The sequence below is a fragment of the Myotis nattereri genome, assembly GCF_964212035.1.
Source record: "Myotis nattereri genome assembly, chromosome: 14".
Taxonomy (NCBI): domain Eukaryota; kingdom Metazoa; phylum Chordata; class Mammalia; order Chiroptera; family Vespertilionidae; genus Myotis; species Myotis nattereri.
In genome coordinates, this window is record NC_138089.1 from 28,983,613 (window position 1) to 28,997,922 (window position 14,310).

The window sequence follows — 14,310 nt, forward strand, 5'->3', positions numbered from 1 at the left end:
TGCCCACTTGGTGGTGGTATGAGAGGGGAGAAGTTGGCTTCCACGTTCATTGGCTGTTTGGTGTGAGGATGAAGATAGGCTCCGGAGTCAGAGAGCTTTCTTTCTATGCCGGAATGTGATGGACTCCTTCCGCCCTCACTGGACCAGGCAGAGAGCCTCAGTCTTGAGGAAAGAGGGACAAGAGAGGACCCTGGATCCCAGTTCTCACTCTGCCCCACATCACTGAGTGACCTTGGATGAATCACTGTCTCTCTGTCATCTGCATTTGTCAAAAGATAAGAAGATTGGACTGAGGCTCCTTCCAGCTCTAGGTACCTGGGGTGCCTTCCATCAAAAACTCCAGGCCCCTTATCTCCTCTCATTACAGCTGTGCTGCAGAGTTGGGGTTTATGAGCCTCACTGTACTCAGAGAGGTACAGTGATCTGCCTGAAGTCACACAGCAAATAAGCTGTTTTCTGAGAATGTCAGCTGCATAAGAGCAAGAATTTTGTCAAAGTGACTGATATACCCCTGCCCAGAGTGCAGGAGCGCACACATAGTAGGCTCTCAACAAATGTCTGCCGAGTAAAGGAATAAAATGGTGGAGCTGGAATCTGAACTCGGCTCTTTCCAATCCTCAATGGCCATTTCTAGCTACATCCAGTTGGGAATATTTGGATTAACTTCCTGGAAGGGGAAACATAAAAGTGTAGAATACCAGTTGTTCGATAGCAATGAGCAGGGAAGGAGTGAAGTAAAAGCTCAGGCTGATGGGAAGGCTGGTCTCAGACTCGGAGCTTTAAAAAGAGAAGCAAGGTGTGAGGCTTTGTACCGGAACTCAACCAGAGCACCGAGCCTCCTGAGGCTGCTGGGTCCCTACGTGATTGCAGAGTGACTGCTAGTGGTGACTACCCAGAACACGCCCCCAGGAGGCTGGTGTGCTCAGAGGGGGAGCACCTTCACCCGGGGCTCTCTGACTTCTGTGGTCTCACAGCCCCACTGGTAAAACGATTTTGGAGCACGTAGCCCCAAATGTGGATATACTTATAAATTAAGTACAAGTAACCACTGCCAATTATTAAATATTAGTAAAGCTGACTTTCTTATAAGCAGGAATAATTCCTTCCTACCCCACAGTGATTTCTCCGTGCCCCTTGCCTCACCAGACTAGTGAACCCCCACCTAGACTGGCAGATTCCAGGGAGTTCAGTCACAGTCAAAGTCAAGAAGGTTCTAGGGTGCCATCCCTGAACACTTGGAGCCAAACCTGAACCTCTCCTTCCCAGCAAGCCCTAGCCAGGGAACTAGAGGCCCGGAGATGGCCCAGGCCCTGCCACCCCTTGGTGAGTAACCTTGGCGGAGTTCCGTCCCTGCTTTAGCTCTGGATTCCTGCCTATGGCAGGGCTCGCAGTCCTCACCCACCTCCTGCACAGGGACCCTCTCAGAGGCCGAAGGGTCAGTAGTCACCATGAACCAAGTGTGCTAGGTGGGCAAGCTGGGCCCTTGAGGAGGAGCGATGCCTTGGCCACCACAAAGAAAGCAGCAGGCTAGGCAGGCCTTTGGGTCAGCTGGTCCTGCTTCCCCGACAGCTCTCTGCTCCCCCCGCCCCACTCCAAGCTGCTTCAGGGTGCCTCTCCCATTTCTACGGTAGTAATAGAACCAGTAACAGGGGCTAACACTTACGTAGGCCCCACTATGAGCCAGGCACTAAGTGCTTTACACATATAACTCATTAACCCTTACAACGACCTTATCAGAGAGGTAGGATGAATATCACCAGGCCCATTTCACAGAAAAGGAAATTGAGGCATAGCTCAGAAACTCAACAGAGGCCAAGCAACTTGGAGGTGGAATTGAGGCCAGGAACCTGTGTCCTACACTGCTCTGCCACTCCACTTACTGTCACCATCTTTATTCATTTATTCACTCTCCCCCAATATTATTCCTCTTCCTTTTTTATTTCTCTGGTCACATCCTCCTACTGTTTCTCCCATTGCCACTGTATTTCCCCCTTTTCCGATTACACTGGAAGGTGGCTCACCGGTGCCATCCTTTACTATTTCCTTTATATTACTCCTCAATGTTGCTCTCCTACTGGCACCTTCTCCCTCTAGTTCTTTTTCTTTTCTGACTTCCTCATCCCTAGTACCTTCTGTTTACTTCTCTAGTTAATAGGACTTCCTCTATGATTCTTTCTCCTCTTCCTTCCTTGAATATTTTTTCCCTTCTGTGGGTTTCAAAAATACTTGCAAATTCTGTGACAGTCCTTCCGTGACAGCCAGAGTCTGTGCCACTTCCCTGGGATTGGGAGGCTTGTGCCTGCTTGGAGGATAGCAGGAAGTGACACTGTGATTTTGGAGTCATTCCAGCTCAGGGAACAGTGAGTGAAGAAGCCTTTAGGCCAGCGGTTCTCAACCTGTGGGTCGCGACCCCTTTGGGGGTCGAACGACCCTTTCACAGGGGTCGCCTAAGACCATCGGAAAACACATATATAATTATATATTGTTTTTGTGATTAATCCCTATGCTTTAATTATGTCCAATTTGTAACAATGAAATTGGGGGTCACCACAACATGAGGAACTGTATGAAAGGGTCGCGGCATTAGGAAGGTTGAGAACCACTGCTTTAGGTGATGCCAGCTCCCGGTCTTCCACTCTTCTCGCTGGGGCCCAGATATCACGGAGCTGAGACATCCCTCTGCCCTGCCTGAATTCCTGCCCCATAGAATTCCCAACCATAATGAAATGGTTGTTTTATGCCATTTAAGTTTTGAGTGCCCTGTTAGACAGCAATGGGTAACTGGAGCCTGCCTCTCCTTGTATCCTCCTCCCCGACACTGGAGAGGTACTGGGCCTGTGCCCTGCCCTCCTGACTGGCCGCCTCTGCTGGGGCCTCCTCACCTCAACGCTGGTACCTTTGTGTCTCCTATCAGAGATCCCTGTCCCGTCATCCTCTGAGCCATGGGCATCCTGGTTAGGGAGGCCATCAATCTGGGTGTAGACAGCAGTGATTTACAACTCTGCTGTGGGGGAGACTCACTGGCTTGTCAGAAGCTCACAGCCATTCAGACAAGTTCTGGAGTCAGCATTCTGCAGACTTGGGTCTGCATCTTGATCTGCCCCTTTCTCACCCTCACACCCTGGGCCTGAACTCTACTTACTGAAGTGATTAATAATTTAGGGTTAATGTGGGGCTTGAATATGACCCACCCGAGGGTCTCAGGAGCATGGATAGGCAATAAGTATAGCAGATGGACTATATAGGCAATGCTGTCTGGGGTGTTTAGAGCTGGCATATCTGGGTTCAAATGCCAGTTCTGCCAACTCCTGGATGGGTGGGGTGACCTTGGGAAAGACACTTAACCTCTCTGAGCCCCAGTGTTCTTATATGTAAAATGGGGCTAATTATATCAACCTCGAAAATGCAGTGAGAAATCTAAGGTCACATAAAAATCATATCCTTACCTTACAAAAGAAGTAATTCTGAAGGTCGAAGTTTAGGTGGCTTCCTTGGAAAGATCAAGATGCCTGGAATTCCACATTGAACTTCCTTTTGGAATACAAGCACGTGGCTCTAGCTGTACTGCATCCTATTAGGACATTATGATGATCCCTAGTTTGCACATCTGAGGCTCCAAGAGATTTGCCCAAGGACACAGAGCTAAAAACTGACAAACCCAGGACCGAAGCAGAGGCCACTTTTTCTCCTCCCAACACTCATGGAGGTAGGACGTGCTCTTTGCTGGCCACCATGTTTATATTTCCCTCTGCTGTTGACTAGCAAGACCCGCTCCTTCTCTGAGCTGGAAGACAGAGCGAAGGTGTCCAGGGAAACAGGCTGACTTGATTGGTGGGGCAGGAGTTTGGGGTGGGGGAGTCAGCCTCTACTGACGTATGAATGCTTTTTAATGTTGTAAAAATTTATTTAGTTAAAAACTTTAACTTATTATTTGGATGGGTGATGCATTTCCAGGGTTCCAAACTTCAAGAGGCACGAAAGGGGACTCAGTGAAAAGCAAGTCTCTCCCACCTACCCCCAGACACATGACTTTTCCTTCTGGAGGAGACCAGTCTTCCCACTGGAGAGGATTTCCAGATACCTGAGCAAATATGAATGTAGATCCTTCCCTCCCTGTTTCTGTGCATATGATAAACACTGCTCTTCATTTTACCCTCTTCCAAAGAAGGCCCCTCCTTTTTCTGGCTGCGTGGTACTCCTCTATCTGAATTACAACCCCCCGCCTTTCCCACCTCATTCCCACAAGGAGAAAGCAAATCTGATTTCTGAGGGTAGCACCCCCCACATCCTTCTCGCGCTGTTCTTCCTCAACCTCTGAGATCTGGTGAGCTCAATGGCTGACTAGCGGAGGGATAGGAACTGGGATTGGGTGCAGAAGACAAAGCCCGCAGACAGACGGACAGACCTCGTCCTCACTACCCTTCACCGTTGCTGTGTGGTTAAGGTCAGGGACCACCCTCTCAGAGTCACCTTTGCTTCCTCTGCAAGACACACCCCAAGGCCTCCCTCCCAGGGCAGGGGTGAGGGCGCCTGTGGAGAGTCCTTTGCCTCTTGCAGGCCTGAGGCCAGGGGGCACTCACTCATTCATTGATTCACCAATTCATTAATTCATCAGTCACTTATTTACATATTTCTTCACCTTTTATTTACTCATTAATTTACTCACTCAACCCACTAACTCATTCATTCATTCACTCAGTTACTCATGATCTCATCCTTATTCATTCATTCACTTATTCACCCATTTATTCATGCATTCAATGATTCATTCATTCATTCATTGACTAACTGGTGGTGATTAGCGTTACTAGAATGAGAATTGGAGTGCTGGGGTGGGGGAGATTGGGGCGATGGTGTGTGAGGGGGCTGTTGGAGGTTACTGACGGGGTGGGGTGGGGGGTCATACTGCTCAGGCCCAGTCGGGTCCCTCTCCAGCCTCCCTCTACGCTCCCGCCCGAGTCCGCCGCCCCGCCCCCGCGCCCGCGAAAGTGCGCGTTCTCGGAGAGCGTCGCTGCTCAGCCTCCAGCTCGGGAGCCGAGCGGAGCGCCTGGCGGCCGCCCCCACACTCCCGACCCTCCCCGGCCGCCCATGCCCACCGTGCCCCGGGCCCGCGGCCCTCCCCAGCACTGCTCTGCGCCTCCGGGCCCGGCGGGGGCGGGGCCGGGGCCGGGGCCCGGGCCGGGCTGGAGAGACCCGGCCGGGCCGCAGGGCGGCCGCCGGGATGCGGAGCTGGCGGAGGAACCTCGCGCTCTGCCTGCAGCGGCTGCCGGACGAAGGTAGGACGCGGCGGCTGTCCAGGCCGGGGAGCCCCGGCGCAGCGCGGGCAGGGCGGGCGGACCAGCGCTGAGCTGGCCAGAAGCGCGCACGCGGGGGGCGCCCGGTGAGGGTCCCCGCAGGGGGCGAAGGCGGCCGCATCCGAGGGGCGGGAGGGGAGCGCCTCTGAAGCCGGCAGCCTGAAGGGGTCACCGCAGGACAGCCGGTGCGGAGCGCAGCCTAGCCCGCGGGAAGCGTGCAGGGGAGCTCCGCAGGGCGCACCGAGATGGCACCCGGGACGGGGCGACCCTCAGGGGCTGGGGCGCAGGCTCTGAACCCTCGAGGGCGCATCCCCGGAGCGGCCCCGCGAGTCCGGTTCCTGGAGCGGCCGGAGCCGGCGCGGCGCCCACGTGCCTCCTGGCTGCCCGGAGTTTGCCGGGGGTCGGGATGTGCGGGCGCTCATGGGGTGAACTGGGGCGGGGGCTTTGGATTCCGGGGCTGCAGTCGCTGGTACCCAACTTTCCCTCGCACGCCCGGGAGAACCCGCGCCGACCCCAGACTCTGCAGTTCCTCAAAGTTGCAAAGAGGCCGAATGCGAGAGGTGGGTGCGGGCGGTAGACTCTGCCTCCCAGCCCCTGCCCGGGCCGGCTGTGCCGCAGCGCTGCGGCGGGGCCCCCTCCTCCCCGGTACCTGTTGTCAGAACCGGATGTCGTGGAGGGAGTAGGAAGAGGGACCCGCGTCCAGTGAACATAACCCTGGAAAGTTCGGATTCGGTGCTAATTGAGAATCGCCAGACTGTGAATTGGGGGCAGAGTGCGGCGGGCTGGCGGCTGCCCACCTCCGCTCACTTGGGGGGTCACAATGGCGGACTCGCGGGCCCCGCGCACTGTGTCCTGGCGCCTCACATCTGCCTCTGTCTTTAACCTTCACAGCCACCCGCTCAGGGGGGCGCTATTATTCTTTCCACTTTACAGGTGAGGCTACTGAGCCTCAGTGAGAGGAAGCCTCTTGCCCAAGGTCACACGGCCAGTAGGTGGTGAAGCTGAGACGTGGCTGCAAGATTTTGGTGGTGTCTACCCCCCACCCCCACCTCCTTCCTGTCTGCTCCCCCTACATTGGGTCTGGCGCCACTCACGAGAAAGGATCCATCTGCAGCGCAGACCAGAAGTTCCTGTGTGGGGCTTGGGGGGTGGGATGGATTGAGACTTGGTCCCTGGCCCTCCTGTCCTGTCCGCAGGGCTAAGTCGGGTCTGTAACCCCTGCCCCCACTGTGGCCCTAGGTTCTGAGGGCATGAAGCAGAGCCTGGGGAGGGTCTTACCTAGATCCCCATCAGGCCTAAGCTGGTGCCCCAAGCCCCTAGCAGGCCTGCAGCTCTGCCCAACCCAGGGGGCAGACTCTCATTCCTCCTCCCATCCGAGTTGGTGCTGATGGCACAGCTTTAGGTGCCCAGGGTTTCTTCCCTGGGGTTAAAGGAGGAGGCAGATGAATACAGCTGCTGATGAGGAGGGGATCATGGAGGAGTGCTCCTACTCAATGGAACTGCCCCCAAAGAGTGGAGTAAGTTAAGAGGGAAACCTGACAGAGCCCAGTGCCCACCACAACCTTCAATCTGAGCTTGGTTCTTCAGAAATTGGGGCAGCTCGGCCACAAGCATGCTCTGATCTTAGACAAGTCATTCCCTCTCTCCCGGGCTCACTTTCTGCATCTGTAAGAGGAGGGCCTAACACCTGTCCTGCAGGGTTTCTAGGGAGTTGCTCTTTAACTCCCAACCCTCCTCCCCCCCACTCCGTGCATGTGGTGTGTGTATATATAAATACGTGTGTGTGGCATGGGTGAGGCATGTGGATGGAGTGCATGTGAGTTGTGTGTGAAGGCATGTGGGTGATGCATTTGAGATGCGTGTGGGTGTGCATGAGGCTCACATGTCACACGTATGAGGCATGCAGTCTTGTGATACTGACAGCTATTTTGCCTGCCACTGGCCACATCTCTTGAGAGGAGGCCACTTCTCCCTCCCTCAAGGCCAGGAGGTACCCAGCATTTGAGTTTTCCATGGAAAATCTTACTTGAGATTGATCCTTGAGCTCAGCACTAAATCAGAGGACGGCTGGTGCATCTACTCGGGCCAGCAGGAAATTACTATTTTAAAGAGACAAATCCCTGGCTGTCTCTGGGCCACAGGAAAATTGGTTCCTGTGGACTGGGACTCAAATGAGAGGTTCTGGGATGTGGGTCCAGCTTGATGAGAGGCTCATGGTAGGTCAGCCAAGCCCAAGAGTGACAGAGATGAAGAAATAGGCCCACAAACCTGGCATTTTCGGAGAAGAGCTTTAGCCAGAGGGAGGGACATTTTGAACAAGACCAGCTTATCTTCTTATTCTGTGGTATAATGTAAGGTTCTAGGGAAAGAAGAGTGGGCCTGGAGACCAGACTCATGTCCCGAACCTAGGCCCCTCCTCTTGCCAGCTCTGTGACCTTGGGCATGCTAATTAATTCTGAGTGTCTGTGTGTGTGTGTTTTCACCCATAAAGCAGACAGGGTGACCTTGCAGGGTGCTCTTGAAGAGTCAGTGTTAACACAGAGCCTGGCACATAGCCTGACAAATGCTAATCCTGCCCTTCCTTTCCTGATCTTTACATCCACTGTAACTTCAGATTTAGGGAAATGACCTGGTGCATCGATCAGTGGAGAACAGGACTAAGGGTGGATTTCTGGGTTATGAGTGGCCAGCTTGAGGCTCTCCACTCCTAGGGTTTGGGGGACCCATGGTTGTGCCTACCATGTGGCAATTTGAATACATCACCTAGCCTTGCCCTATGAGGTTGACCAAAAGCATGGGTTATGTGCACCAAACACACAGCACACGTGTCAGGATCACACTGCAGCTTTTAGACCTTAAAGCAGTAGTCATGTCCCTTGAGGAGAGACACATACAGCCAGCCCTGGGACTGGGAACTCTGTGACTCTAGCTTCATGATGCTTTTGACACGTGTGTGTGTGTGTGTGTGTGTGTGTGTGAGAGAGAGAGAGAGAGAGAGAGAGAGAGAGAGAGAGAGAGAGAGAGAGAGAGAGACTTGTGTTCTAATGAACCTCCACCTTGACATTTTACTGTCCTATAGACAACAACATTTTCTTCTATTCACCACAGTAATTGCTTCAGGAGGACCCCTCCCCCTGCTCCCCGGTATTTGATGATCTCTGTGCAGGAAGCCAGTCCTCAGCTTCCAGTTGTCCCAGTCCCTCAGATAACAAAAGTCCAAGGTGCCTAGGGCTTGGGGAATGTGAAGTGGAAGCAGCAGCAAATTCCTTTCAGGGAGGCTGCTCAGAGGGGGAGAGCTCTGTGACCCAGTCGAGGTCAGATTCCTACCAGCAGAGCTTTCCCGTGGTGCAGCTGGGGTAATTTTCCTCCTTATGCCAGTCTTCTCTGCTCTCTAATGGACTCCTAGAATGTTAGCCAGGAGGGTTAATAGAAGTCATCACGTCCAACCCTCTTATTAGAGAGATGGGGAAATACGGAAGCAGTGAGGAGGAAATGACTTTTTAGCCATTCAATACATATTTATTGGGCCCTGTTTTGGGGGCTGGGGATATGGCCATGGATAAGACAAAGACCCTGCAGTAATGGAGCTTACATTCTGGGAGAGGGGGGAGACAGAGACAAATAACTAGGGATGGGATAGTTTCAGAGTCATCAGTGAGATGAAGACAACACGGGAGCATAGGGTGATGTGGTGGTGAGTCCCAGGAAAGGTGACTTCTTTAGCTGGGTGGTCTAGGTGATCAGAGAAGGCTTCCTGAGAAGGTGACTTTTGAGTTGAGACTAAAGAACCAGAAGGTGCAGCCATGCCAAGAGCAGAAGGAAGAGCCATTGAAGGCAGAGGGAGCAGCAAGTACCAAGAAAAGCTCTGGTCAGAGGGTAGTATGGGGAGGACCAGTTTGTTCTGTTGGAGGAACCAAAAGAAGGGGTGAGGGAGAGGGAGAGTGATGAGCAATGAGGTTTGAGGAGCTGGATCAGCGCACCGGGAGAAGTGTGGATTCTATTCTTAGGGGAGCTATTGGAAGTCTTGATCAAGGACCTCAGCTGGCTCTGAAGACAAGCAAGGTTTTGATCAATAGAGATGGGGAGAGGCATGCCAGGCAGAGGAATGGCATGAGTAAAGGAGCAGAGGTGGGAAAGCTGTAGGAGATGAGGCTGCCAGATAGGCAGGAACCAAAGGCATTGAATGCCACTCTGGAGAGCTGTCCAAGGTTCTGACAGGTGCATCCAGTGTCTGCAATGAATGGACTGTTGGGGTGTGTGTGTGTGTGTGTGTGTGTGTGTGTGTGTGTGTGTGTGTGTGGTAGTACCTAGCTAGCTGATGTGTCCCTGTGCTGGTTACCTAGGAGACAATGGAAAGACGATGGGGCAGGATCTGATTGGCTACTCACTCCCGCTGCTCATCTCTCTGTCAGAACTGCAGGCAGAGGTTACAAATGGTCCAGGCGGGCATGCCAAGTGCCGGAAGGGGAGCTGTGAATGTTCGCTGCCCCAAGCCCTGTGTATATGTATGTGTGGTTGCCAGTGCGTGCATGCGCATGTCTCGAACAAAGCGGCGACATCTGGAGCTAATGCGCTTCCCGCTGTGAAACATCTGCTCGTTGCCTTAAATCAGGTAGTGGAGCCCAGATAAATTTCAGGAGAACTAGCCAGACTTTGGAAAGGCTCTTTTGTTTGCTTTCAATAACTGCAGTGTCAACACTGGAGCTGATTTTAAATGTCTTCCTGTACCTTCAAAAATGCAAATAAACCTTTGCGTGATGGCAGTTATGTTCCATGATGTGGACTGTGATGTTAGTATGCAAAATCACCCCCCCCCCCCAAATCCCAACCGAGAAGGATGGCATAAGACTGTAGATCTGCTTTTTTCTCCTCTCTCCTTTAAAAACAATAGTGTCTCTTTTTTTTCACTTTGTGGGTAAAAGGACAAGGAATCTACACTTGAATATTGCTGAGGGATGGGGAAACAAACAATAAAAACCATCAAAGTGTTTCTTTTGTAGTTGACTTTCTAAAGCAGCAGCTCAGGTAGGTTTGGAAAACAACAAAACTCAACAACAACCAAACAGCTCCAGGCTGCAGAAGATTTAGCATTCTCACACAGTTCCCCCCCCCCCCCAACTTCCACTTTGCAGGGCTTGGCAGATGACAGCTGGTGAGAAAGGAAATAAGGATTTTCCTGGCTTCTCTTTTCTGGGCTTAAGTTTTAAGGTGCAATGTTAGAGGGACCTTCTCTGCCTCTCCCTTGTCATCCTAATAAAGATTTTTTTCCAGAGGGGAAACATTATGAAATAATTTTATGAAATTTTACCATCTCCCCAGCTTTGGTCAGAGGTATTTTCTAAAACACACATGTGGGGGTGGTTTTCACCTGTTTATACATTACCCATTGTGCTCCAATACTTACAGTAGGGGGGCTACACATACTAGAAAATGCCCACAGGACAACCTAAGTGACCCAGAGGATGAATAAAGGTGGCCAAGGGCCTCTGCACTTGCTGTTCCCTCTGCTGGATTGATCTTCCGCCGTACATAGGGGTGGGGCAAAAGTTGGTTTACAGTTGTAAGTATGCAACACAGACTTTATTCTTGCATTATTATTTATTAATTATTGTTTTATTTTCCATACGAACAACTGTAAATCTTTTGTCCCAGACTGTATGTATATGGATCACTCTCTTCATTTAGATCCTGCAAAATCCTCCTCACAGAGGCCTTCCCTGACCAGCCTATCTAAAATAGCAGCCCTAAATAAATAAAGTAGCAGCCCTTAGCCCCATAACTTTCTTTTTCTTCCCAGCACTTTGCACTACCTGACTTTATGTTTACTGCCTTTCTCCCCCACTAGTATGTAAATGCCATGAGAGTCATGACTGTGTCATTTTATTTTCCACTGCATTCCCAGTAACTAGCACATTACCTGACACATAGCAGTTGCTCAATAAATATTTGTGTACTAAGAGAGTGAAATGTGCCTAGGGTATAATGTTGACCCAGAAAGTAGGCTTTGTGGGAGTCCTGGCTCAGCCTGCCAGATCTTCTGATTTTTCCAGAGAAGCTAAAAGTCCAGAGTTTTACATACTATCTCCCAACTTTAAATGTTAAACACCAACTCAAACAAAGATTCTGAGGGTCAAGCCACACCCCCTTTGGAATTGGAGGCCTCCCGTGTTGCAGGTCCTTAGCAATCTGGCAGCAGTAACCTTTCTTCCCTCCTTAATCATGCACAGATTACCCCTGAGCCTTTGCTCAGGCTGCCACCTCTGCCTGGAGTGCCTCTTCCCCAACCTCTTCCTCGCCCAGCAAATTCCTTTTTCCTCTAGTCCCCACCCCAAGGCCAAGCCAAGGTGCAACTCTTGTTGCTGTGCCCCCCCCCCTAATATGACAGAATGAGTCTCTCCCCCCACATTTCTGTCCTGGCCCTGGCTCCTCTCGTTTAGGAGTGTAACTATGTTTGCTCATCTGTCTCATCCACTAGACCAGTGGTTCTCAACCTTCTGGCCCTTTAAATACAGTTCCTCATGTTGTGACCCAACCATAAAATTATTTTCGTTGCTACTTCATAACTGTAATGTTGCTACTGTTATGAATCGTAATGTAAATATCTGATATGCGGGATGGTCTTAGGCGACCCCTGTGAAAGGGTCGTTTGACCGCCAAAGGGGTCGCGACCCACAGGTTGAGAACCACTGCACTAGACAGAGCTCCATGGGGGCAGGAACCCCATCAGGTCTGTAGGTCTGCAGTGCCCAGCGCAGAGACCGACATCCTGTAGGTGCTCACTGAGTGGTGAATAAAATAGAGGAAGGAAGGGCGAGCAACCAGCCTTTGTTGAGCAGCTACTGTGCGCCATGCCCACGACCATATTCACATCCTTCCCTTAATGGCCTGGTGACAGGGATGGTGAGGCTCCGAGGGGATCTGAGCTCCTGGTGTGCAAGGGGCTCCCCATTGTGCTGAAAAGCCTCTCCCTGGCTGGTGTGCAGTTGCCATCCCATTCCATTCATCAAACAGACCTCTATCTCAGGTCACACGGGGCTGGCTCCCAGCCCAGCACAGCTGCTCCCAAACTGTATGACCATGTGTGAATCACTTTGCCTTTCTGGGCCTTAACAGGAGTTATCGTGAGTATCCAGAGATGACAGGTGGAGAGGACTTTGCCAGCTATAGAGTGGGGTGCACTTCTGGGATGCTGACTGGCACAATGAGGGGAGTGCCAAGTTACTCGGTGGTAGAACCATGCCTCATTCTATGTGTTCAGCTTGCTTTGTGGATGTAATACCCTCAGGGCCACGCAGAGTAGCCACCAAACATGAATGCCAGTGGCCGGATGGGTGTCGCAAGGTGCACTGGGCTAGAAGTGGAAATCTGGGACCTGTCTTGATTCTGTGAACAATTCTCCTGTGACTTGATCCATCTGGGCCTCAGCTTCCTCCTCAGGAAAATCAGAAAAAGAATCCTGCTCCAAGGGGATGCTCTGTGGATGTAAAGAAATAAAGTGGAAGAGAAAGTGGTTTAAAATGTGCAGAGTGCTTTGTACCTGTAGAAGTGGAAGCCCCTGAAGAAATGGGGAGGGGGCTGATACTGAAGAGTGGCATTGTAATAGGGGCTTTGGTGATGAGAGTGTGTGAAGTTAACAATAATAATAGCAGCCAATAGTTATTAAAGGTTACGTTCTTTATATATTAACAATTTTAATTTTCATAACAGCCCTATGAGGTAGGTATTAGTGTTAATCCCACTTTTCAGATGATGACACTGAGGCAGGAAGGTTTAGTGACTTGTCCAAGGCCACACAGCAGGTAAGGAGCAGAGCTGGGATTTGAACCCAGGCAGTCTTGCTGCAGAGAGTATTTTAAACTACTGTGAAGCTGACGGAATTGAAGCTCAAGATTTATGTCTGGGGGTTTACAGGCAGCTGGCTCTGGGTAAGTGGAGTCCTGGAGGGCAGACAGGGTGGAGGCAGCTGTATTTTATAGTGAGGCTGGGCCCCAGGAGGATGTAAATCTCTGTGGTCTCCGGACTCCCAGGCGAGGCTGCCTCCCCCAAGTGAGTGGGAAAGATCTGCCTACCTGTTGGGAGTGTAGCAGTTGGAAGAATTCTGGCTGGGATCTTCCTTGCTTAGAAGGCAGAGGGTGCCAGCATTTACTGAGCATCTACTGAGTGCTGGGCACAGGCACACCCCTTTTGATAGAGGCCCCGATCCTACAACAACAATGGGAGGCAAGGATGACTAACCCCATTTTACCTACCAGGAGACTCGAGCTGAGAGAGAAGCGATTTGCCCCACTTCATGCCTGAGCTGGGACTGGTCTCTCAGCCTTTCTGTTGACCAGTTTCATGGTTCTTCCTTTTCTGTTTCGAATTTTAAAAACCTTATAAAATGTTTGTTGGGCTTTTAAACTACTTTAAATAATTAAACATAGCAATATCAGTTAAAAAAAAGATATTGCAATGTCCCACCTTCACCATACAGCACTAATATGTACACATTTCCCTGGCCTCTTGCTATTATTTAAAAAAAAAAGTATCCCTTTAAATTACATTCTCTCTGATAAAGCATGTAATTATTGCTAAACATAGACCCTTTTGGAAAGAAAGACCAGAAGAAAATTAAAATTGTCTTCCATCTACCCAACATCCAGGGCCACTCTGGTACATTTCCTTCCAATATTTTTCCATTATCTATTTTTGTTGAAATCGTACTATATTTGCTGATTTGTGTTTTGCTTTTTCTTCACATAGATTTATGGGGTCAGCATTTCCCTGGCTTATTCTAGCTGTCGACTGCTTCATGGAGCGGCTGTTCCAGGCACAGTTGATTTCCCTACTCCCCCACAAGGTTGTTTCCAGCATTTAGCTGTTATAACTAAGGCCACAGCAAGAATCAGCTTTGCTGTGGTTATTATCAGCCTGTAATGCAACTCTGCATGGCCTTTCCCCCCTGCAGATGTTATTTCTTACACTTGTCATTTTTAATGGCCACATAATCTCCCGGAGTGTTGCTATTCCTCATGTT

At 50.9% G+C, this 14,310-nt stretch overlaps 1 protein-coding gene across 1 annotated transcript in view; it reads left to right on the plus strand.

Annotated features, from left to right (window-relative positions):
- Nucleotides 1-5,221: 5,221 nt before the first annotated feature.
- GRIP2 (glutamate receptor interacting protein 2) overlaps nt 5,222-14,310 on the plus strand; it is a gene marked incomplete at both ends in the record, with an annotated part of 79,244 nt that continues 70,155 nt past the window's right edge. Inside the window, one exon of the mRNA XM_081106239.1 lies at nt 5,222-5,276. Within this exon, the coding sequence (XP_080962365.1) occupies nt 5,222-5,276 (55 nt within the window). The remainder of the gene's footprint in view (nt 5,277-14,310) is intronic.